Below are 23,999 nucleotides of genomic sequence, written 5' to 3'. Positions count from 1 at the left end.
AATGTGTGTACTAATGAAGTAAGACATAACACATTCAATGAAAACCAATGGAATTCAATAAATCGAATCGAGGCTATATAGCATAATCAAGCTGGACCGGATACAGTTCGGCAGGAGGGGTATTTAATTAAAAAGCACAATATACAGAAAATTGGTGAGCAGCTAGTGGACAAATAAAAAGACTGACAATCGAAAAATTCTAAATATTTTAATGAGAGAACAGGCCGTTTCCTGTATTACTGTTGTTATTATTTATCAATCAAAGTTAATGCGTCCAGGTAATTTTCGATTTTTCGAGCAATCGCTTATGATGACAGGTAGAGCATGAGAGGACAAGTGATTCCGAGAGGTAGCCAGGGTAAGGAGATTGAACGTGCGCTCTCACAGGAATCCCGGGTAAACGTCAGGGAGGAAACTCTCCATATTTGGTTATCTACGTCACCAGCACGTGATCTTTGTATTGACAAATGTCCGGCGGCACCATTTCCCGGAATTTTTGAGGGGCGTGTCTGTAGTCTGGTATCGGTTTGGAGAGTTTATAATTCCATGTTCATCCCGAAAATTCAGTCTAGACTAAACACTGAAGCAACTCTATGGGACATAAGAACATAATTTTCCACGATTTTTGGAATACTTTGCTGGATTAAGAAAGATATTCTTATAGTGTTGTTTCCTTATCCCCCACTCAGTTCGCGCTAGTTGGATCCCTCCCTTCAACAAGGGAGTTTCTCCAATTTTCAAACTCATTTTCGGAGTGTTAACAACGACTGAACGCTAGAAGTGACGCTATACGAGACTATTCCTAACTGGATTATTGAGAATTACTGGACAGTATTGTACAGTACGTACGGTACTATTCCACTGATTTTGGGAAAACATGTTTCGAAACTACGGGAACTTGAGCGGGGAGAGACAGCAACCCTTCTCCGGTACTGGTCCCCCACAAACCGGGCAGGTCTCCGCAACATTTCACTCACAGCAGCCACAGGTCAGTAAACATGTTGCCTATGTCATGATATACTGTTCATTAGCAATGTTAATTAAATTAGCGATTAGTGACTGCCATTGGCTTTCCATGTCTGTTTCTGTCATGTCTTGTTGTGCCCTACCACTGAAAAACAGGCATGCTGGTTTGTAAGGTACTTTTTGAATAGAGTAGCCAACTGTGTTTAGAGAAGAGTAACGTCTGCCAGGACATTTACCGACAAAAGCATGACGGTTTTACGTAATTTGCCATCAGTGACTTTATCTATTATGCCATCTTTTGATATCTGTTTTGTCTTGTGTATGACAGTGTTGTCAGCCTTTTGAGGAAGGGTTCAAATGAAATATTACAGAAATGTTACAGAATAAGCATTTAGTCTCATTATGATCTGTCAATTTGATTTTGCCTACCCTTGAACAATTTCATTATAAATATTTCACTGTAATAAGGGAAAAATCACATTGGGCCTCTACCACTACAAAAAAACTTTATTGGTAATAGTTAAATCAGTAATAATAACAATGAGAGCTGTTTTTTCTTAAAACTGTTTTCACAAGTGCTCTGAAATGTCAAAAGATGCGCTCCTCCTTTTAGTTTAAAATGTATGTTTAGTTTAGATGTAAAATGAAAACATTTGAAAGACATTTTTCAAAGATTTTGTCAATGAAACAGCATTATTCTCTATTGTCTTTTTCATGTCCTCCCCCTGACCTCTGTTTTTCAGCAGAAGTTCACTGGGGCAAGAACAGGCCAGTTTGTTCCAAGCCTTGATGCCATCACATCGAGCCAGGACTTACAATGGCTGGTCCAGCCCTCACTCTTGTCCACACCTGGTCCAGCTGGCAGACCACCCAGACCTCCCTTCCCACCAACAACCGGTCCCCACCCCCTGCCCCCCCATCCATCCCACACACACCTGGTCCAGCCTGGGGTCATAAGGACAGTGGGAGGGACAAGGGTACCATCGAGGAGAAGGAATGATGAATATGTAAGTTCTGTTGATGTGTACAATTGTCCACGCAATTGAGTGTGCTGTGTAACTTAAACCGTCACAGAAAACAGATAAATTGAGAAAGAAAGTAGAAATAAATACATCAAGGTTGCAATGAAAGGTATTCTGGAATGATCTTCAGAAATGGCAATGAAAGGGGTCCAACTGTCACTGCTACTGCTTGTGTAACTGTGCAATTCAAAAACAGCTAAAGCAAATAGCGCTACTTTGAATTCTTATTTATGAAATGGAGGTAACAGACCCGGAGGAGACTGTGAGTCAGTGTTAGTTCAGTGTTACATCCTGCAGTGTGACTGAGTTGAGTGGAACATGTATGCATGTATACTATTGTTGCCAGTGTGACAGTGGGGGGGGAGGGGGGGGGGGGGATGTGTGGTACTTTTTGATGATCTAAGTGAACTGACTGATGGCAGGGAATTTTGAAAAATAATTTACAAGAATGGCTTGTGGTGACATTATTTTCATTTCTTTTCTGCAGAACTGAAAACAGTTTAATTCTTTATGTCATTGAGGCTTTTGTTTTAAACCAGTATTTTTACATTCAACATCATTAGCTTTTTTCTCCAAATAAAAAAGACTTTTCCAGCCAGTTTAACAAGATTAAAGAGAGAAGGTTGTAAAATGCCAACAGTACCTTTTAACGAGCCTGATCAAAAATCTCAAATTACATTTAAAATGTGTAAAAATCCTGAGCCTCCAAGTTCAGGGTTAAAAGGTGTGAACTGAAGGTGTGAAAATGATGGGACAGGAAGTTGGTTGTCATGTGACTCATTAGGGTTGGTCATATGACTCACATCTGAGTCACCAAAGGGGGTCTGAGTATGAGTCATCACAGGAGAAGGGAGATGGAGGGACAAAAAGAAAGGGGGATAGGGATCATATATCATATTAAATTTGTGATTTCAATTTCAATAAGATGAGGAAACAAAGAGAAATTGGAAAGAAGTCACATACACCAAATATTTGGTGTATGGTGAAATAACAAAGATACCCTCAAGATGGCAGTGTTGAACTAATAATGCTGTATCATACTCTTCCCTTCAGTTGATATTGTGTTGATTTTGGCATGTTTATGTCCATAATAAGAGCAGAATAAACCAATTCTATTTCCTTTAATCACATTAAGACACTTATAGATTAAATAACTTTTGTGGTCATTTAGAAAAACATGTTGTTTACGCTTCCATTCTGCATTCCCCATTCTTCTATCCATTTTTCTCTGTCAAGCTGTCCCAAGAAGATCTTGAAAAGCGGAGGATTCGTAGGGAGCGAAACAAAATGGCTGCTGCAAAGTGTCGGAACCGCCGCCGTGAGTTGACAGAAACACTACAGAACGTGAGTTCCTTAACAAGTACTCTTGTTTATACACAGGTAACAATAATTACTGTGACCCACAGACAAGCCTAAGTCTGAAATAAAGAAATTGTAAACAATTCACAAAATGACTATTATCATCTGTACAATTACAAAAATGAAATTAACAAATGAATTTGCGACTAACTACTGCGCCATGGAACCCTGGCAAGGGTTGGTTAGGGAGGAACTGACATCTGATGACTTTGTTACTGAAAAGTGAGAAAGGGATGCTATCCCCCCCCCCTTTTCCCGACATAAACAATGCCAATGCCTATGAATGACACCTGTTCTTCTCATTTGCTTTTCCCAGGAGACGGACCAGCTGGAGGATGAGAAGTCCCGCCTGCAGAAAGAGATTGCTGAGCTACAGAAGGAGAAGGAGAAGTTGGAGCTGGTCCTGGAGGCCCACCGTCCCATTTGCAAGATCCAGGACTCTGATTTGGATTCTGACTCTGACCCAGGACTGGGGCTGCCTACCCTGAGAGCTTCCAAAATCAGCAGCAAGAATCCTGACAGGTCTGGTCCCTCATCAAAGTGCCATCCCAGGACCGAGAAGCCCAAGCCAAAAATTACCCTCCCACCAGCACCATCCATCTCGTCTATCCTGTCCCTCCAGTCGTCTGAGTCCGAATCCCTCCACACTCCAATCCTCATCTCCACCCCCTCTCTGACCCCATTCACAGCCAGCCTGGTCTTCACCTATCCCTCTGCCCCTTTAGAAGCCAGCACAGCCGGCCCCTCCCACCATCCCAGCTCCCTCTCCACATCTTCTAACCATACGCATGGTACGGGTGAGCAGAGTCTGCGCCCCCAGCCCTGTAGCATAGCCCATCGTCGCCGTAGCAGCAGCGGGGACCAATCATCGGACCACTCCCTCAGCTCCCCCACTATTCTCACCCTGTGACACCAGCCTGATGAGAGAACACTGTCAAATGACCCAGATGCAATGGCAGCAATGTAGTCCATGATGATGATGATGGGAACAAGTAGAATGTTTATGGATCAAGCTGTTTTTGGCAAGACATATTCCATGAACAGATAATTGTAATGTAATTACAAAAAACAGTTTGCTAGTGACTTATCCAAACAATTCATTTTGAGTGATAACAAATATACATACTTATAAAGAGGTTATTTTATAAATACATATTATGAACAAAGTACAACTATTTGTTGCCCTGTATTTTGGCAATGTAATCGCAAAAATCTTGAAATTTCTAAGCTGGAAAAAATTAAGCTGAAATCATTTCAATGAAAATACATACTGTACTGCCATCACCAGTTAACCTCGTAGTCCCTACTGATCTTGCTGCTAGCCAGGAAGCAAATCTCCATGTTGATTCAGAATCAACCCAAAGCCTTCACGTGAAGGAACTGGGATTTCACCTGGGCTGTATACTGTAGCTCTATTCAGCCTCACATTGTTTCAAAATTTTGCTTACGTTGCTGGAGGCTGTTCATCCTTCTTAGTTTTGGCAATGCTAGGTAGCAACATCAGTACTTCAAAGACTTACTTGAACCAATTCAGCCATATGATGCATTACAGTGCCTGGTACTTATTTAATTGGAATACGCCGGTTAGAAAATATATACACAAACTTAATGTTACATCATTTGAAGGTGCTATCTTTATATTTGGTTTTTATAAGCTATGCATTATCTTGTGAGATTATGTTAGAACTATATAAAAAGTTTATATCAATAGTATACATATATTACATAATATTTTTCTACATATATTTTCAGAGTAATCATTTTATCAGTAATATATACAGTCATTATAAATGCTAAAAAAAGTAAGGGATGGCTATAGAGAACTACGTATTTATTGAGGAGAGAAAGTTTTATTTATTTTTCACTGAAATGTATTTGCAAACTGTTTCTCATCAGTACGGGAAAAAATAAAAGACTGAAAATGACTTTGTATATGTATGTGCTTCACAAGGTTATATGGTCTTGCTCATTATGATTATGACATAATAACAAATCTGAGAAAAAGGTACCGACCTGGAATGGTTTGCTATAAAATACAAGTTTAAGATAGAGAGAGTTTGGCTGACATTGCATTGAATACATTTTGTATGATAGGTGAGGAAGTGATCACCATGTAAAAATACAATTCTAATAAACAAGTAGTTGAAAAGCAGTAATTACATGGATATAGCCAGGACTTCCTGTGCCATTACACCATACATGAATTTAACGCATTCATGATAAAAAAACAAAATTTAAAAAATCTGATATAGTTGTGCTCTAACTAGCTATGTAATTAAGATTGTCATTATTGTTAGCAAAATGCAAGCAATATGAATAACCTTTGTTAAAATGTAGAAATAAAAAGCTTCAGTTATATCACAGATCCATGGGTATGTAAATCTTATATTTATTGAATAATTAAGCGAGTTATGAGTGAGTTATGGTCCACAATATTTTTTACAAATCTTTCATTTTCACAAGAATGTTTTGGGAAAAACATAATTTTTCTGCATGTCAAAAGTTGAATAATTATGATCAATCTGTCATGTTTTATTCAATTTACCTCAAAACTGACAGCATTTACTTTTCAAGTGCAGTTGGCAGGAGCATGGCCTCCACTGCTGGGCTGGGGGAAGTGATTTTAAAAGAAAATGGCTGTATTCAGCTTTCTCTGCCAGTTCATTGGTTGCCATTGCCATCATCCCTCTAATCTGTCCTATTCCTGGTCTCTTTCAAATACTCTATATCCTGTTGAGTGATGCTGTTACCCCTGGTGACCATTAGGAAAAGTAGGGGGAGGGGGAGGGGGGAAGGGAGGAGTCAGTCTGCTGTTTCCTTTTAGGATGTCCTGAGTACAGACACATAGCAACACACCACTAACAGAGAAACACAAACACACAGGCGTGCGTGCGAGCACACACACACACACACACACACACACGCACATGCACGCACACACACCGCATAACGCCGTTTCTCTTTCTTTACACATAGTTCCAAAAGTAGCACAAATCACAAATAGTGAGCACTAATGCTTCATATCCGATCCGATGCATCTGTGGAACAGAGGAAACCCTCCTCCATGTTGTACTAGAACACACTGCCCTCTGGCTTCGGGTGGGTTGGTGCTGGAAGGGGATGGACAGGAGGAGAGACTGGCAATGGGGAAGAGACCTGATGAAGTCTGATCGGCTGCATAAACGAGCAGTGAGGAAAAAGGGCTGATGATCGAGGATGGTCATAGATTTTCATCCCGGGTTTGAGCAGCAGTAATTTACTCTTGTTGCCATGGTACATATCCAAATACTTAACGAGGTAATATCATATAATGCAAGTCATTTATGCTAGTCTGCCCAAAAAGGAGGAAAATATGTGAAAATCACTAGTAGAAGGCAAAAGCAAACTGACAGCAGTTGGAAAAAGAGATTCAGAGGCTGGGAGAAACCATGGAGAAGGTGAAACTTGTCAACAGGGGGCCGAGGCTAGAGGTGGATACACCTGGGGGGTTCAGGGGCAAAAATAGGAGCAGCAAGAGAGGAGAAAAGAGAAAAGAACATAGTGAGGAAGAGGTGAATGGGTTAAAGGACCCTGTGACCCCAACACACAGGGTTCTCTGTTGCTCTCTCCCTCCCTCTCAATTAAAGGGAGTGACTTTGTTGCACAAGACTTGCATTAACATGGAGTACATGTGAGAGGCAGAGAAAGTGCATTTGTGTAAGAGAGAGGAACAAAATGTAAGTGTGTGCCTTTATTAATGCTAATCTGAGTACATGAGTATTACTGTCCAGTGTGATATTTTGCCAAACTGTCAAACTGAAGTTCTGTACAAAAGGTACTTCTATTGGCCACAGAGGGGTGGGATAATTCTGTCCATAGGTTTTAGTAATAAAGTTCCAGAGTACAAGGGGACAACACTTCCTGGTCGAACCTGCTATAGGGATAAATAACACAATCTGAGAAATCTGAGAGACATACCAAAATCAGAATGACTGTTTAGTGTGCATTCAATGACAACAAAGGAGTCCAAGACAAGGTTGTGTGTCTCAGTGTATTTAAAGCTCTCCCATTCACTAACAGCACAGCCCACCAATCACAGCCAGCAACACAGCCAACAGCAGCCAATCAGGGAGCACAATTCATATATTGAAAACACAAATCATAATCATTTAAAGCAATACTGATGATGGTGATGATGATGATAATAATAATAAGCCAACAGTCAAACAAAATAAACACAAAGCAAAAGCATTATATTTTAAATGGCAAATGAGTAAAATGGTGATATAGAAATAACTACAATGAAGTTAATATCATTAATAATATAATTATAATAATAGTAACATGTAAATACTGTACTTAAAACATTTCTTTGTAATACCAAATGAGCTCTCATTAAATTAAACACCATGGATGGGCCCGAGTAAATAAATCCAGTGTACTATACAAACCAGTCTTTCAATTCCAGTTGAGGACAACAAAGCTTGATATAGTGCAGTTATGTGCAGTATAGATCTGCATACAGCACAGTATATGATAATTCAGTAGGGTCAAGGTGTGCAGGTCTTTGAACTGTCCAATTTAGTGCAATGTGATTATACACAGTACAACACAGACCAGTGTGTCACTGTTACATGTCACCCAGTCGAGTGCAAAAGACAGTCTACTATGGTGCAGTCTGGTTTACTATGGTACATTCTAGATCAGTCTATAAATTCAAAGAATAATTCAATGTTGTTTCAGTAAAACATTTTCTTTTTAGCAAAACCATTTTGGACATCATAGGAACTATTCCATTACCAACCAAAAGAGAGCAGATCTGAAACAACTTAACATTCCACTCTCTTAATTAGACTTAATGAGTCATTCACAGAGAAAATATTATTTTTCACCATCTTTGTGTGAGATGTCATGACTTTCCAGGGCACGCACCAAAGCCATATAATGTCCGTGCTCATACATGGTCAGGCCCTTTGGGCCGCCACGATTCTGACAGGCTTCAAAAGAACTGATTCAGCTGAACTCAGTTTAGCCTGGTCGACTACATGTCAGCATAAAGTGAAGTAGTCAGTCCAGTGCACAAACCTATTCCAGTTCAATTTCATTTGGGTTATTAGTTATTTTTGTACTCACATATCAGTTTGAACCCCCCCCCCCCCCCCTCCTCCCCAATACACACAAACACACACACCCCCCCCAATTTTTGCACACTTCCTTATGCAAGCCGATTTCAAAGGTTACCCATCCCCCCACCCCCCAAAAAACAACAACAAAAAAAAACAAATAGACAAATAAAAAATTTTTTTTTAAATAAAATAAGTCATAATTCATCATTCACATTATAATTTTCTTAAAATGGAGGGCTTAACCAACCCCTAAAACCCCATTATTTGTATCTGCTTCCCCAGTCATATCACAATCCATTCACTTGGTACTATATAGGCTCATGTCTGAGAAGACAGTAATGGCTTATAATTGCAAACATTTCGGCTTTAATTCTTTTGCATAAGTCCAGACGTGCTAACAAAACACATGTCCCACTTCCCATAGTTTACGGGACATTCATTCCAAGTCGTGTTCTCAAGTTATCATCATTGTAAACGATTTTCCGTCTGAGAATGTTGGTATTAAACCATCTTTCTCAGTTGCTGCTTCTCTTATTGACCCGGAGTATGGGACGGCAATGCTGCCGCGCTTCAATCATCAGGCGAGCAAACCAGGTGGAGTTGGTCCGGACTACCGACACTCCCAGTGCTAGAACTGCCATCGCCCAAGTCGCGAACCACCATGCACGGCAAGCTCAGCTCCGTCGATCCGCCGGGGCTGGAGTCGCTTCTGCTTACGCATTCCTCTTCTAGCACCAAGCAAAGCTCCTTCAGGTCCAAATTCTCCTTCACCAACCCGTCCTGCAGCCTCTCCAAGTCAGCCAACTTCTTCAGGTAACCACCCAGGTCTTCGCGCATCACTTTGGCAGCGTGGTGGCCGAAGAGCTGCCATTCCCGAGCCAACTTTTTAACTTTGAGTCGGTCGTCGTCCAGAAAACAACACAAGTCGCGCAGTTCTTGGTTTTCTTCCTGAAGTCGCTGATTAATGACTTTCAGCTCCCGGATTTCAAGCAGATGTCCCTGTAATTGTTTGTTGACCTCTTTGATTAGACGGCCTCGCTGAATTAGGGCCGATATCTTGTCGGACTCCTCTTTACGAAGTCGACCCACCAGCTCCTCCTTGGTGCATGCAAGCAAGTCCTCATCGGACATCTTAGACAGCTCCTGGTTGTAAATCTCACTGTCACTTCCCATTTCGTTATGGTGGGTTATTTATTAATCAGGAGGCCCCTATGAGTACTACTTAGGGACTGCTATCAACTGTTCAGCAGCACACTTAAATGGCTATGCGAGTTACCAGCTGTGCGGCAGAAGACAGGCCTACGTTTTTTTTCTATTTTTGTTTTTCGTATGCCATAGATGTGTATAGAGCCAAAAATTACGATTTGTTAATCTTGTGTCTAAATCTTTCCCTTTGGAAAAAAAAGAAAAGTTGCAAGCATACGCTAAGCCCGCACGGAATATGATAATTTCAATAATTTAAAATACATTAGGTTATCTATGTTTGTTCTTCGGTGTTTAATTTCACCCAGTGAAAACTCACTCAGCGGTGCTATCTCATCTGACATGCAAGTGATATCTTAAACAATTCCTATTCCAACTCACATGCCCCACACTGTTCCAAAGTGTATATTTTAAATCTTCTCTCTGAGCATCTCCCTCGCTGCCCAGTCGTTCCCCAAGGCCTGTAGCAAAGTAGGCTATACAAACTCTAGCCTACTGACTTCTCTCTCCGGTACGGGTAGGGGCGGAACTGTTAGGCTATATGTTGGTTTATCAAGCGACAGTTGATACTTTCCTACGCGTTTGTTTGTCTATCTTAACAAACCTTGGACACAGTGGTGATGATGATGTGACATCTATGTCTTGTTATCGTGAAGGGTGACGCGAAGTAAATCCGAGGCATGTGTTCGTTCCTTTTCGAGTGATGGTGTATTCACGGGTGAAAAATGTGCCTAAGAACAGGATGCCCCTCTGTGGCAGAGATGCGCTACGAGGTCGAGTAGCCTATGCATCCGCACAGTCTAATTAAATAAAAATGTGTTGGTATAAGAAAAGCAAGAAATCATTGCAAAGCCATTTCCCTTTCCTCAGCGATAACAATGTCCGCTTCGCACTCACTTCTGGCGGATGCGTCTCTCTCTCTGAGCCTTGGTCCCACTCCTCATTCCGTAATTTCTGAAAAATATCCTTTTGTTACATTTGATGATGTATGGAAAACAGCCTCTTCAGAGAACATTAAAACACGAGGAACAGAAATAGTCGTCGCTATTCTACTGTACATAAATTAATTAAATAAATAAATAGAAAAATGTAGGACAGGCAGAATCGGATCAGAATGCCCCCTCTCTTTTCCTCTGAAATGCAGCCAATCCTGGAGGAAAACAATAATATCCCGCAAGCCTCTCGCGCTCTTCCAAAATGTCGCTATTAACTACTTAAAACATGTAGTTAAAATATGATTATTTGAGTATAGCTGAATTTCCGCCCGTGTTGTTAGCGGTAGAAGCGGCATCAGTAATGTCGTCCTCTTTCTCTTGCTCACTCTCCCTCCCCCTCCCTCTTTTTACCCCGTTGTGGTCTTCCTTTACGGCAAGAATCCGTATTGTACCACATGGGGAAAAAAATGACATCATATTGTCATAGTCACATGCGCGTTTACTATGTGTTCAGGTCAGATGAAATTCAAAGAGAGATCACAATTATGCCCCAAAAAAACAATTTTCTCTCGAAATTATAAACCATATAAAATATAGAAACACATACATGAAACAATGATGTCTGTTTTTCAGAAATATATGTACATGTTTCTGCTCAACATATATTGATGCCTTAAATATTGTTATGTAGTTGTGTCACACATCCCTACATGACCTTTGGAGGAATTTTTTTTCCTCATTAACTTTACATTAGCATTTAGATAACACACATACACACCCACACACACGCACGCACACACACACACACACACACACACACACACAAACGGAAAGTGTGACAATAGGCTATTCTCCTGTTTGAGCCGTGGTGTTTGACCACATCCTTCCGCCCATGATTCCAACTGTATTGTCCCAGTAAGAACAGAACAATGAAGGGTGTTAACCAGCGAGAGAGAGAGAGAGAGAAAAAGAGAGAGAGAATGAAGTGAGTGAGAGAGAGAGTGAGTATGTATGTTTGAAGTGTGTGTATATAAAGGGAAGAGTTGTGGGGCATGTGTAGGGAAAAGAGATTGACAAAAATTGAGTTCTGAGCTGTTTGGATATGTTTGATGGTGTAAATAGGGCACTGTGGAATTAGATGAAAGGGGGGGGGATAGCGGGGTAGTAGAGAGAATTAGAAACATGGAAAGAGGCACTGAACAAAAAGAAAGTTGACGATGCCATTTTTCCCTTTTGTATTTTGAAAGACATAGAATGAGACAGTGAAATGAGAAGGGGGTTGGGTGAAGAGAGGGATTTGGGAGGATTTATGCAGCTTAATCTATTGAGGGAAAGTGGAAAGTGTATACCTATACATTTTTATATAGTTGCAGACAAATCCATTGTCAAAGCTCATTTTAAACTATACTATAAACTACAACAGTTCAATAAGCAATAGATAGTAATTCAGTCTTATTCATAATTAAAAGTCAATCACAGCATATTCTGAATTTTTTTTCTTGAGAGAACCTTGTCAAGATCAGGACAGAATCTGAAGCCAGAGGTACAGTGAGCAACTATACACACAGCAAACAGCGAGTTGACAGAGGAAGTGGGACAGTGTAAACAGCAAAAAGTGGAAGACATGACACACTTCCTTCAGCTGGGAAAGGGGGGCCTCGTCCTGAAGCTACTCCCTCCCCCCCTCCCACCCCGACCTCCAACCCCCTGCCCCCACACACCAAGCCTTTGTTAAATGACGGATAAAATTATTAAGCTTTATAATTGCAATTTCTTACAGATGCACTTTTAAATAGTGTATTTAGAGATGCATTAAAATCTCCTCAGCATTCACCTCAGGACAGCTCTAAATATATTCCATTTTTGGTATTTTATACAGATAATATACTCATGTTATAAGACCCACGTGTAAGGCATAAAAAACGTGATACCTCAACACTCACATCATTTTGTGCCAAATTTCTAACTTTAACAGAGTCTTGCTGAGAAAGGGCTGACATGGTATCTAAGACTAGCTGAGAAAATTGCAAAGTGATGTGCATACATTGCTACTGTTAATAATATGAGATGTGTGATTTGTAAGGGAGGTAGATATAATCGACCAATTGTAACCTTCATTAATTCCATATACCATTCACCTGCATATAATTATTTATATCAAACTAGCCATTATTACAATATGAAATGTACACTATGTACCCTGCCCAACGCGATGCCTTATTTACATCTTGCAACCCACATACAGGAAGCAGACCTTTTCTGCATTGTGACGTCAGCTGCAACTCGTCTAATGTATCACTAAAAACGCCTTCATAACCGGAAGTGATCAGTGTGTAATTTTCTGTTTAAAAAAAACCCAAACAGATGGGCCGTGCGTGTTCTTGACAGCGACGGCTTGCCTAAGTATCAGTTTGTACTTCTTAGCTAGATAGCCAATTGTATGTTTTTTTAATGAATACAAAACAGCTTTTCCTCGCTTCAGTTAACAGTTAGCTAATTTATAGCCGGCTGTTCACGTATACTAGCTAACAACATTAGTAATAACTGACCAGCTAGGAATAATAGCTGCTAAGCTAAAGCGAATGTAGTATGTTAGCTTGTGAGCTAGCCTTCACCGAAGGCTTTATGGAATATGCCGTCAATTATGTCTTATAAAGTGATTGTATGGCCTAATTAGTATTTACTTACTGGACTGAGCTTGCATAGGTAGGTAGGTAGCACCCCTCGTAATTTAACACACTTTAACGACCTCTCAAAGGGGAATAAGGTAAGTGAAGTCAGTGTTGTTATCTTTAGTGTGCTGTACTGGAGAGGTAGCTAATGTACACATTATAGCTAGCTAGCTAACGTTAGATGATTTTTAAAGTCCTTGCTTGGTAGTGTTATCCCTGAAAAAGGAATGAGCATAACGAAACTGAAACCATATGGAATATTTCATTTTTGACAAAGGCAATACGTCGAAACGTAAATTTGTAACAATAAAGTGAGCACGAGTAAACCGTGTTGCAGTCCATCCCTAAGTGGGAACAACGTGTTATCTGGATATTTTGACAATCACTCATATCCTAAGGTAAGCCAGTTTGTTTGCGCTGGCATGTCACTTAAAAATATTAACTTTTTCAAAGATGTCTGTGGAACTCGATGTGTTTGTGGGAAACACCACCATCATGGACGAGGAAGTCTACCAGTTGTGGCTCGACGGTTATACAGGTATTGGCGCATTCAAAACCAATTTAATTGATATAGGTGAATTGTCTATAAGCAACATGTTTACACAAGGCAATCATATAGTTGCCAAACATACGTAACATACATGCAAAATAAGCAATATACTCTTCCCTCCAAAATAATTTACACCTTTGATAAAGGTTAACAAAACAGAGTACAATAAAACAATATAAGTAGCCTACTGAGCCTACTCTCATAACATACTAATAATATATTTGAAATGCCAAAATAACACTTATCTCAAATTATATAAATTATTCCCGGAAATGGGTCACAAATATTCACACCACTGTTTTATGTACTTTCTGAACCCTAACTTTGCAAGGATAACACTACAGACACATCTTCTGTAGTGATTTATGAGATTGGTGAATATATTTGGGGGCTCTTTGTATGTTTCTTCGTACAGTGTAACACCCATTTTCAGCTGAAGTTCCAGTGGCATTTATCAAAATCCATATGCGTGATTGCCCTCAACAGAGGCCTTTTCTGGAAAATTTAGGCAACTCTGTAATATTGAGTGTTAGACACAATAGTTTCCCCTTTTTTGTGCATGCAATATAGCTCATTACCTTTATTGTTTATTTTATACAGCCTTTTTTGCCCATGTTCATTAAGGTTGTGAATAATTAGCGATCAAAACAATTATCTTAACGGCTCTGGGTTCTCCTGCGTCTCTCCTCTGTTCTCCCTTCCTTAGTGAATGAGGCAGTGCGGGTGCGGATGGAGGGAGGGGTGCTGGAGGAGTGGGAGGCCAGTGCGGAGGTGCTTCAAAGTGACACCATGGACCAGTTCCGCACCTTCCAGATGTGTGAGCGTCTTCTCCACAGCCCAGCCAAGCTGGCCAATCAGCTTCTGTTCCAGATCCCTCCACACAGACAGGCCATGCTCATTGAGAGGTGTGTATTCACACCTCCTGCTCTCTGTTCGTCCGCGTGGCAGAATGTGTGGGCTTCGGTTCGTCTCTCGCACAGTCGAGATCACACGATCGTTCTGCCTCTGTTGCACTCCATTTGGCGTTGCACAAAATCATAATTTCCATCTGTGACAGGCTATCTTTCTGCATGTACAGGGACAGACAGTGGCCATGAGGCACACTGCTTGTCTGTCTGTTTGTCTGCATGCCTGCCTGCCTATCTGTCTGTGTCTTTGTGCTGCATGTGTTATTGAGCTGAGCATCACTATCAACATGACCAATACCTGTCTGGCCAAGAGTGGTGCAGGGTGAGGCATATTGACTGGCTACAACTTGAACCTGTCTTCTTTTGTCTTCCGCTTTTGAATTTTTAACTCTATGCTGGTGTAGTACCAAGTGTGACAGGTGGGACCAGACTGGGACCTCCAATGCCACTCAGTCAGTAGTTGGAGGCAGCATAGTAAATAAGACATTATCATGCTCATGACAGAAACCATCACCAGCAGTTGGACTCCTTAGCCAAATATCTGCTATCGGTCCGTAATCAGTCTCAGCAGTGGTGTATCTCAATGTTCAGGTGGATCCCAAATAGAGATGGTCGTCTCGCCTTCTAAGTAGACTTCAGAGATTAGCCTAGCCACTACAGTCTGAAATTATGTGGTACTGAAGATACAGACGTGATTGTGGAGTCGTACCCGATGGTTCCATATACACTGAAACATCTGTGTTTTCCTGCGTAGGTACTACGCTTTTGACAGTGCCTTCGTGCGAGAAGTCCTGGGGAAGAAACTGTCCAAGGGAACGAAGAAAGACCTGGATGATATCAGCACAAAGACGGCGATCGCGCTGAAGAGCTGCCGACGCCAGGTGGGAGGGGGAGTCGTCCTGGGACCGCTGGTTAAACGGTCCCAATATCCTCAGTGTTCCAGGGTCCTCACAACCGCTAAAGGAACCTGAAGGACCGCTGTCACTTCCTCTACCAAAAGGGAATGCAGGAGAATAACTGGGTGACAGTGTAGCGCAATGGTTATGGAGCTTGTCTTGTAACTCAAAGGATAAAGATTTGTCATAGCAGGTATATTGCTGTTTGTACTGCAGGGTGCTTAACCTGATTTGCGCCAGTGAATATCAAGCTATATGTATAAATAAAAAGGATCAAAGTCAGCCTAGATATACATGGTAAGGAGTAGGAGATGTAGACAGCAGTGTGGAGTACTAGAGAGAGAAATGTTCTCTGTGTCTGCAGTCAGATTATGCACGAACATAAGGACCTGGCAAAAATGACTCGATTGCCATGTTACCCATCATTAGTGGTGACAAAGAAGCTTGTTCCTGACTGCTTATTCTGTTGTGTGGGGTTGTTGTTTACAGTTCGATAACTTCAAGCGTGTGTTTAAAGTGGTGGAAGAGCTGAAGGGCTGTCTTGTGGAGAACATTCAGCAGCACTTCCTGTTGTCTGATAGGCTGGCCAGGTGAGATATTTTTGCCAGTAACATCAGTGACAATGTGCATCTGGTTTACTCAGATATTCTGTGATATGATGAGCAGAATATCTGGATTTAATCAAACCCATGGAAAATGCTGCCCTTATGAATATCAGGCAATGATGCATAACAGATTGATTGACCATATGTTTATGTAATACATTTCAGGTCCTGCCTGAATAATATAAACGTATGTGGAGTGAGCCAGCGATAGAAAAAAAACCCATGGGAAGTATTTGTGTGGACATTCCTAGTATTTGTACGGCAGATCTGTAGGGGCTGTCACCTTGAGGATTGTTCTCTGAGGATCACTTTTAAAAGTATACAGCACCGCTGCATGCTGGGAAGGGGACAGTCAGCGCACATATTGGCCAGCACATATTTCCTTTTCTTTGTCCGTCTTTCCTGGGGCATCAGTCACTCCCTCCGTCTCCCTGTTTGTCGCTGCAGGGACTATGCGGCCATTGTCTTCTTCGTGAACAACCGCTTCGAGACAGGAAAGAGGAAGCTGCAGTATCTCTCCTTCCAGGACTTTGCCTTCTGCGCCTGCCAGCTCATCAACTACTGGACCGTGGGGGCCGTGGGTGAGAGAGAGAGAGAGACGGGCGTCGTGACACGCAGCCTGCGCCGACAGCGCGACTTTGGTTGGTCTCCGGCCAGAGAAGTCGAACGCAGGGAAATTAATCACAGCACGGCGCAAGACTAACTCGCAATAACACATTGTAACAGTCATAAAAATGCCAATGAGTGATGAGAGATTGGGGGACGTAGGGATGGTTATGTTTCAGTGTAAATTCCTTTTTTAATTCTTGCGTAATAATGCATAAGCATGACTGCGCTCTCTGTCTCTCCCACAGATAACATGGTGGAGGACATGGATGTGGATCTAGATAAAGAGTTTCTGCAGGACCTGAAAGATCTGAAGATTTTAATCACTGATAAGGACATGTTGGATCAGCACAAGAGGTGTGTGTGACGGGATGGGCAATGGGCACTGCCTAGAGACTTGAAGAGCTTCATAAAATGGTTCACATAAGGGAATCAGAGGGAGTGCGTAACAGTGTGTGTGTATGTTTGTGTGAGCATGAGTGTGTGTGCGTGTGTGTGCGTGTGCATGCGTGTGTCTGCGTGAATGCATGTGTGTGTGCATGCGTGTGTCTGCGTGAATGCATGTGTGTGTGCATGTGTGCATGCTGTGTCTGCGTGAATGCATGTGTGCACTTGCAGGTTTGTGCATGCGTTTGAAGGCAGAACGACGGGTGTGAACGTGTGTGCATATTTGCATTGCTGAGTGAGATCCCTGGCGTATTTCATGTCCCTCTTTCCTTTCCCTCCTCCAGCCTCGTGTGTACGGCTCTTAGGGGGAAGACGAAAGTATTCAATGAGATGGAGACCAACTTCAAGGTGAGAAAAGGTGGATTCACAGTTCAAAGTTTCACAACTCTAAAGCAAGCTTTACTGTACACCTTTGCTGCTCATAGTTGACCCCACTTGGGATTCTGAGCCTAAATTTACACTGATGTGAAATAACTATGCTGAAATGTAGGTCTCTTCTACTTCTGCTACAGGAAATGTGCTTTTCTCCAATGAAAAATCATTACCTTGTGTAGGCGGGGCTCCGAATGGTGATAGCGATTCAAATGAGGTTCACCGCTAACTGTAACTGCTTGTCAGAAAACCTAACATTTAACATATTGACAACCAGACATGATGATGCAGCTAGCAAACAAGCCAGAAAAACGTGTCTGAAAGAGCACCTAGCCCGTGAGCTAATGTTCTCTCTCGTGAAAAGGGAAGAGACGCATTGGTATTAACCACTTAAGTGAAATGAATTATTTAGTGTAGATTCAATACAAAACAAAATTGTGAACGAAGACTTTATACATCTTAATCAGCAGCTGTGTCAAATTGTGTGGCCAGGACAAGCTGCATGTTGTATTCAGGCTTGGTGCACTATATGTCCAAAATTATCTGGACACCCCTCGTCTGTGGCTGTTTTTCATGGTTTGGGCAAGGCCCCTTAATTCCAGTGAAGGCAAATGTTAATGCCACAGCATAAAGCATACAATCACATTCTAGATGATTCTGTGCTAACCTATCAGTTTGGGGAAGGCTCTTTCCTGTTTCAGCATGACAATGCCCCTGAGCACATAGCAAGGTCCATATAGAAATGGTTTCGTTGAGAATGATGCGGAAGAACTTGACTGGCCCACACCTCAGCCTCATCCAACACGTTTGGGATCAGCTGGAAAGGCAACTGTGAGCCAGGCCTGATGGGCCAGTCAGTGCTCGACCACACTAATGCTCTTCTGGCTGAATGGATGCAAATCCCTGCAGCAAAGCTCCAACATCTAGTATAAAGCTTTCCCAGAAGAGTAGATGTTGTTATAGCAACAAAGGGTGGACTAAGTCCATATTAATGCCCATAATTGTGGATGAGATGTTGGATGTCCTCGTACAGTACTTTTGGCCTTGTAGTGTACATCAGACTTTGCTCATATTTTGCTGGAAGACAAACCTGAAGTGAAGTTTTCACCAGGCTTGCAAATAAGGGATATAACAAGCTGTGCACCTTTGAACAGTAGACTTGGAAATAGATGTTCTGAAATCAGCACACTGTGCATCTACTTCTCCATATGCCAAGTGTAGGGGGAGAATCAATACTGGCCAACAGGAGGACACGGGGGCCCGGGCCGGGGGATGGAAGAAAGGAGAAATATGAGGAGGCGTTAGGTGCATTAACATTAACATGCACATTAGCGCCCCATTGTAAATTTTGAGCGGGTGGCTGGGGTAACTCCCACACGCTGGTATATAATGAGATTTTTTATTTTTTTTTACTGCGTGGAGGGGGGTATGGTTACTCCTCCAAAACCATATTTAGGGGGAGGTTGTAATGAGGCATATGTCTTGTACATGATCACCGCAGATGTCACCACTGATCAGGGAGTAGGAGGGGGAGGGTTCGATGCAATGCAGGAAATGGGTTGTGAAATCCCACATTCACATCTGAGTTTGTTTGGGGGCATGGAAAAATCGTCCTGCTCTTTTGCTGCGTTTAGCAGAAGCCGCAGCAAGCAGAAAGTATGATTAGCCGACTCAGCAGTGGTCATTTCTGGCTCAAATTTAGTAGCACCAATCAAATTGCTGGATTTGTTCCAGAACCAGTCTCAAGACTGTAACTTAGCTTTCCAACTGCTCTAGAGAGAGTAGTTTCCAGACTAGTGACACATCTAGTAGCTAGTACCCTAGCATTGGCCATTCCCAGGGTTGTGCAAAATAGTTATCGGGTATGCTTTTTTCATACACTACATGGCCACTGTATGTGGACACCTGACGTCTAACATCTCATCCAAAAATATGTGCATTAATATGGAGTTGGTCCAAAAAATTACTACTATAACAACTGCCACTCTGGGCAGGCTTTAGACTAGATGTTGGAGCATTGCTGCAGGCTCCCGTTCTGCCAGAAGAGCATTAGGTAGGTCAGGCACTGCTTTTGAGATTAGGCCTGGCTCACAGTTGGCTTTCCAATTGATCCCAAAGTGTTGGATGAGGTTTAGGTCATGGCTCTGCGCAGGCCAATCAAGTTCTTCCACACCGTTCTGGAAAAAAAAAACATTTCTATATGGACCTTACCCCTGGGCACAGAGCATTGTCATGCTGAAAAAGGAATGGGCCTTCCCCAAACTGTTCATCTAGAATGACTGTATGCTGTAGCATTAACATTTGCCTTCGCCGAACCTAAGGGGCCTAGCCATGAACAATGAAAAACAGCCTCAGACCATGGGGTTTCCAGATCATTTTGGTTATATTGTTTATGTACTAGAATGAACAGGCATTATTTTTATAGGCTCCTAGTACTAAGCTGACATTTTAGTTTCCTGTTTATTAAATTCTTTTATTGAGAAATAACTGACTAATTGTGAGTCAGCCAATGAGTAAAAGACTACGGTCCAGGGCTGATTCCTTCAGTTGAAGCCAGAAGATACTTTACTACACAACAAGTCCCCATTGGTAACAAACATTGAAAACAGATTTGGTGAAATATGCAACTGCAGCATCTGGCATTAATCTGGGATTTAGGTTATGTACAAACCAATGTGAGAGTCCACTTCCCCGTTGAATAGTGCAGCTGCTGTCTAATTTCAACACCCACACACTGTCTCTCACTGTAAAGCATAGACTGTGTACTTTTGACATGGTCATGCTTTTCATTTAAAACCTGGATTTTTACCTTTAAGTAGACACTATTTTACCTGGGTTTTTTGTTTGTTATAGTAGGTAAGTGTTGTTGTTTCCACAATGCCATTATTGAAATGGCGACCCTGATGAATAAATAAAATAAATGAAATAAAATATATTTCATTTAAATAAGCTTTCAGACGAACAGACCCTGGTCACAGGCTTCCTGTGATACATGCTTGCTCACTTAAAGCAGTTATGAGATCTTCAGTGACCGTGCTGCTCCACCCCCACCCGATCCTTGCCAGTATTTTTGCTCTTAAAGAGAGGTGTGTCTGCTCTCCATTTCTGATAATCCACGTGTTCATATTCATAATCGCCGTGGCAACGTAGCCCCATAGCTTAGCACAGGCTGGTGCATATTGGAACAACAGGGACATTCATAGCGACTTATGTAAATGCACCTATGTGGGAATGAACGGGGGCCTCGTTGTCGATTTAGAATTTTGGAAAGCGCACAGGTTATAGTTTGTTCAGATAGGATTCTGTTTTGAATTCTTTTATTTGTGGAGTTTCTCCGTTGTTTTTTCTGTGTATCAGGAGGAAAAAAAAATCCCTGTGTATAATGTTTCCTTGTTCTCATCCTCCCTTGCAGAACCTTTCCCGAGGCCTAGTTAACATTGCTGCCAAACTTTTGAATGCAAAAGATGTCCGAGATTTCTTCATTGACCTCGTGGAGAAGGTGCTTATTTTTTGGTTTTATTTTGCATGGGATACGTGCACATGCACATTTGTTATGCCCGTGTGTATTTATAGTTAATGCACTTTTCCTTTAAGCTGGTGAACATGCCTCCGTCCTAGCCACTTGAGATTTGCAGTGACCGTCTGTTTTCTCTCTCAGTTTATTGAGCCCTGTCGGTCTGACAAATGGACAGCTGCGGACGTAAAGCTCTTCCTCACCCACTATACCAATTCCGCGCACATACTCGACGCCTTCAAGTAAGCGTGCTTCTTCATTACTGCGTTCCAGTATCTGTTCATCTTGTAACGTGTGGACCCTGTTCTTATCCAGACTTTTTGGAACAAAATGATCAGTTTCTACAAAGTATTGAGCTTTCTGGTCTTGGATCAGTGCTTGACAGCACACCTTACTTTGAGCTAGCCATGACTACCAATCAGGCTTTTTTTCCCCTTTTAGTGCATGTCATGATGTGCTTTCTCACTTCTACCAGAAGATGTCGCTGTGCAGCACAGTGTTCTAATGACGTGTAAATATCTGGTCTCTCATCTTGGGTTTTATTTATACAGTTGACCCAGTATTTATACAGTTATACAGTTGGTATGTGGTTTACTGTTTGCACAGCTCTGCACACCTACACGCATAACAAAAGATATCTCATGGTTAAACTGAATCATATCTACTACTCATTAAACCAAACATTAATATAGCATAAGATGATTTTCGTGATTGAAGTATGAATTGTTCTACCCCTTTCTTTTTCTCTCCCTCCCCTCCCAGGCACCAGGCGGTTTGGGACAGGTATATGGGCGTCATCAAGAGCTGCATTCTGAAAATGTACCACGACTAGGATGTCGTCTCAATCCCTTCTCCATCGCTGCCTCGTTATTTTCGTCTTCTCTCATTCCGTCTCATTTTTCCACCGCTTTCCCTGGTTGGTGCTTAGCTGTACACCTCCCTTGTGTCAATTCCTTCGGCCATTTCTCATTTCTGTTAAATTTCTCTTCTTCATTTTGCCCCGTTACCTCTGCCTCATTCATTGTTGTTGCCTTATCTGGTCTCTCCTTTTCTGTTTTGTCCTCTTTTACAATTTCACTGGTGCGCTGCATTCACTTGTAAGTAAAATCTCCACTCTTTCTCATGGAGGTACCCTGTGTGGTTTAAATCACCGCCAAATTGCAATAAAAGTATTTGTTTGACATTGTTACGTCATGCCCCTGAGTTTTTGTGGGAGACGGTGAGTGTGTGTTTGAGAGTGCACGTGGTGCGGTGGGGCGGGGCGGGGCAGGGGGGGTGAGTCTCATCTCCTCCTCTTGGCGAGGCCCCCATGGGAAAGTGACCACAGGCGGCTTGTTGTTCTAAAAAGAAAAAAATGGCAAGATGAACCTCTTGACCTTTGCACTCTGAAACGAAGTAGGGCAATTTCATCGTCCCCAAGGACGACGTACCTCTTTCGAAACCATGGATGATGACAAAATGACCGACATGCATCATTTGTTACTCCACACATGCTGTGCAAATTGCAGTGTACGTGCCGCGATTTGTTCAGCGTTCTTTATATGCGACTTACCCTTGCAGCATGTTACTCTTATGCTGAGTTTGGGTTGGCCGTAAGATCAGTAGAAGAGGGAGTTGATCTGCTAACTCGTATCACGCAGTAATGTGTGTTTGTACAAATGAGTATTTATGAGGGTCACTGCGTGGGACACCGGGGGTGGGGTTGGTTTGCCAACTGTTGCGGTACAGTTTGTCAGGGCTGTCAGCAAGTGTGTTTGTTTCAAGTGGTGTAGTCTGCAAGCTGAGAGCTTTATTGTCCTGTTAAATGCCTTTGTAATGACAGCTGTCACCCCCCCCATGCTCCTCCAAATGGTCGAGGCGCTTTCTTTGTGAAATCGCTGGGGCTGTGTTTGATGGGAACGTGAGGAGCTTTTCCGTGAAATTCAGCCTCTTCTGGAAAAAGAAATCAAAGGCAAAGCAAATGTGCCAGTTCTCCACCATCTTAAAACAAGTTCAAAGAACACCCGTAATTGATCAAATGGACGGGACGTTTCGTTTGTAAATTGTTGAGGAATTATTTTTTATTTGTTTGATAATTAAGAGTACACTTACCATTATAGATCTCGTCAATCTAAAAGTGAGAGTGAGAGTTAAAAGTGAGAGGATGACAACCATAATCCCATAGCAGTGGAGGTTGGAACAGAAACAGACATCCCCGAGACTCCAGGACCGAGCTTGAACTCGCTTCTGGAAGAAGGCACGATGACCAGGCAAGTTCATACCGAAACTACTTTAAAAAGAAAAAAACACATGCCAACTTTAATGCTTTAATGACTTCAATGCTTTCTTTATACTATGAAGCTTAATTCCTATTTGTATTTCTATACTTACACAATGATATATACTGTCTATGCACAGTTTATTGCTGGAAACTGCAATTAAAAATTTATTGTGATTCTACGAATCCTGTGACTGCAGTGTTGCGCAGTTGGCTGACCTTTTGTTAAGGAGATTATCTTGCCGAAGAACATGATTTATTTACAGAAAAGGAAATTAAGGCATCTGATGTTTCTATTGTTGCCTGAGTGTGTCTTCAAGGCAGAGAAATGTAGGTGATATTTGAATTGGGGTCAATGTTTCAACAGTCCCTCAACTAAACATAGATATTTTTTTATCATCCAGCAGCGACCTCTTGTTTAAATATTTATACTGGGGGAAAACGGGACCACTCTTCCAGTAAGACGTGTCCTCCCTGCCCTTCACCCCCTCCCTCTCCTTCAGTCTCTCTCCTCTAATTTTTGACCACATTCCTTCAACTGTTCTCTCAAGCTATAAATATCAGTCCATGATGGAGTGAGAG

At 41.9% G+C, this 23,999-nt stretch overlaps 3 protein-coding genes across 5 annotated transcripts; 2 read left to right on the top strand and 1 right to left on the bottom strand.

Annotated features, from left to right (window-relative positions):
* The first annotated feature begins 337 nt into the window (after positions 1-337).
* On the top strand, positions 338-5,272 carry fosl1a (FOS like 1, AP-1 transcription factor subunit a). 2 transcript variants are annotated; one of them, XM_064329076.1, is made up of 4 exons: positions 338-988; positions 1,713-1,973; positions 3,225-3,332; positions 3,664-5,272. In XM_064329076.1, the coding sequence occupies exons 1-4, from the start codon at positions 878-880 to the stop codon at positions 4,255-4,257; spliced, it is 1,074 nt and encodes a 357-aa protein (XP_064185146.1). In that variant the 5' UTR covers positions 338-877; the 3' UTR covers positions 4,258-5,272. The 2 variants fall into 2 exon arrangements, with proteins under 2 accessions (XP_064185146.1, XP_064185145.1); XM_064329075.1 differs by having other exon boundaries at positions 1,710-1,973.
* A 2,086-nt stretch (positions 5,273-7,358) lies between these two features.
* ccdc85b (coiled-coil domain containing 85B) lies at positions 7,359-11,004 on the bottom strand. Its single transcript, XM_064329077.1, has one exon. It carries the CDS (start codon positions 9,623-9,625, stop codon positions 9,023-9,025), a length of 603 nt encoding a protein of 200 aa, XP_064185147.1. The 5' UTR covers positions 9,626-11,004; the 3' UTR covers positions 7,359-9,022.
* A 1,924-nt stretch (positions 11,005-12,928) lies between these two features.
* Positions 12,929-22,346, top strand: fibpa (fibroblast growth factor (acidic) intracellular binding protein a). 2 transcript variants are annotated; one of them, XM_064329072.1, is made up of 11 exons: positions 12,929-13,357; positions 13,716-13,800; positions 14,519-14,717; positions 15,475-15,601; positions 16,106-16,206; positions 16,669-16,862; positions 17,076-17,184; positions 17,559-17,622; positions 21,059-21,145; positions 21,305-21,402; positions 21,923-22,346. In XM_064329072.1, the coding sequence occupies exons 2-11, from the start codon at positions 13,716-13,718 to the stop codon at positions 21,990-21,992; spliced, it is 1,134 nt and encodes a 377-aa protein (XP_064185142.1). In that variant the 5' UTR covers positions 12,929-13,357; the 3' UTR covers positions 21,993-22,346. The 2 variants fall into 2 exon arrangements, with proteins under 2 accessions (XP_064185142.1, XP_064185144.1); XM_064329074.1 differs by having other exon boundaries at positions 12,930-13,357; positions 16,669-16,802.
* Positions 22,347-23,999: the final 1,653 nt, after the last annotated feature.

This window comes from Anguilla rostrata, chromosome 3 (assembly GCF_018555375.3).
Source record: "Anguilla rostrata isolate EN2019 chromosome 3, ASM1855537v3, whole genome shotgun sequence".
NCBI classification, from domain to species: Eukaryota; Metazoa; Chordata; class Actinopteri; order Anguilliformes; family Anguillidae; genus Anguilla; species Anguilla rostrata.
The sequence above is the reverse complement of the archived record's forward strand: the minus strand, read 5'-3'. Positions and strand labels throughout refer to the sequence as shown.

What these genes read in the sequence shown, in the direction of transcription:
- fosl1a (XM_064329075.1), top strand. Translation starts at nt 878, where the DNA reads ATGTTTCGAAACTACGGGAACTTGAGCGGGGAGAGACAGCAACCCTTC. An exon ending in TTCACTCACAGCAGCCACAG is followed by an intron (nt 989 to 1,709) that starts GTCAGTAAACAT and finishes TCTGTTTTTCAG; the next exon opens with CAGAAGTTCACTGGGGCAAG. An exon ending in GGAGAAGGAATGATGAATAT is followed by an intron (nt 1,974 to 3,224) that starts GTAAGTTCTGTT and finishes TTCTCTGTCAAG; the next exon opens with CTGTCCCAAGAAGATCTTGA.
- ccdc85b (XM_064329077.1), bottom strand. Translation starts at nt 9,625, where the DNA reads ATGGGAAGTGACAGTGAGATTTACAACCAGGAGCTGTCTAAGATGTCC.
- fibpa (XM_064329072.1), top strand. Translation starts at nt 13,716, where the DNA reads ATGTCTGTGGAACTCGATGTGTTTGTGGGAAACACCACCATCATGGAC. An exon ending in GCGCCGACAGCGCGACTTTG is followed by an intron (nt 16,863 to 17,075) that starts GTTGGTCTCCGG and finishes TCTCTCCCACAG; the next exon opens with ATAACATGGTGGAGGACATG. An exon ending in AGATGGAGACCAACTTCAAG is followed by an intron (nt 17,623 to 21,058) that starts GTGAGAAAAGGT and finishes CCTCCCTTGCAG; the next exon opens with AACCTTTCCCGAGGCCTAGT.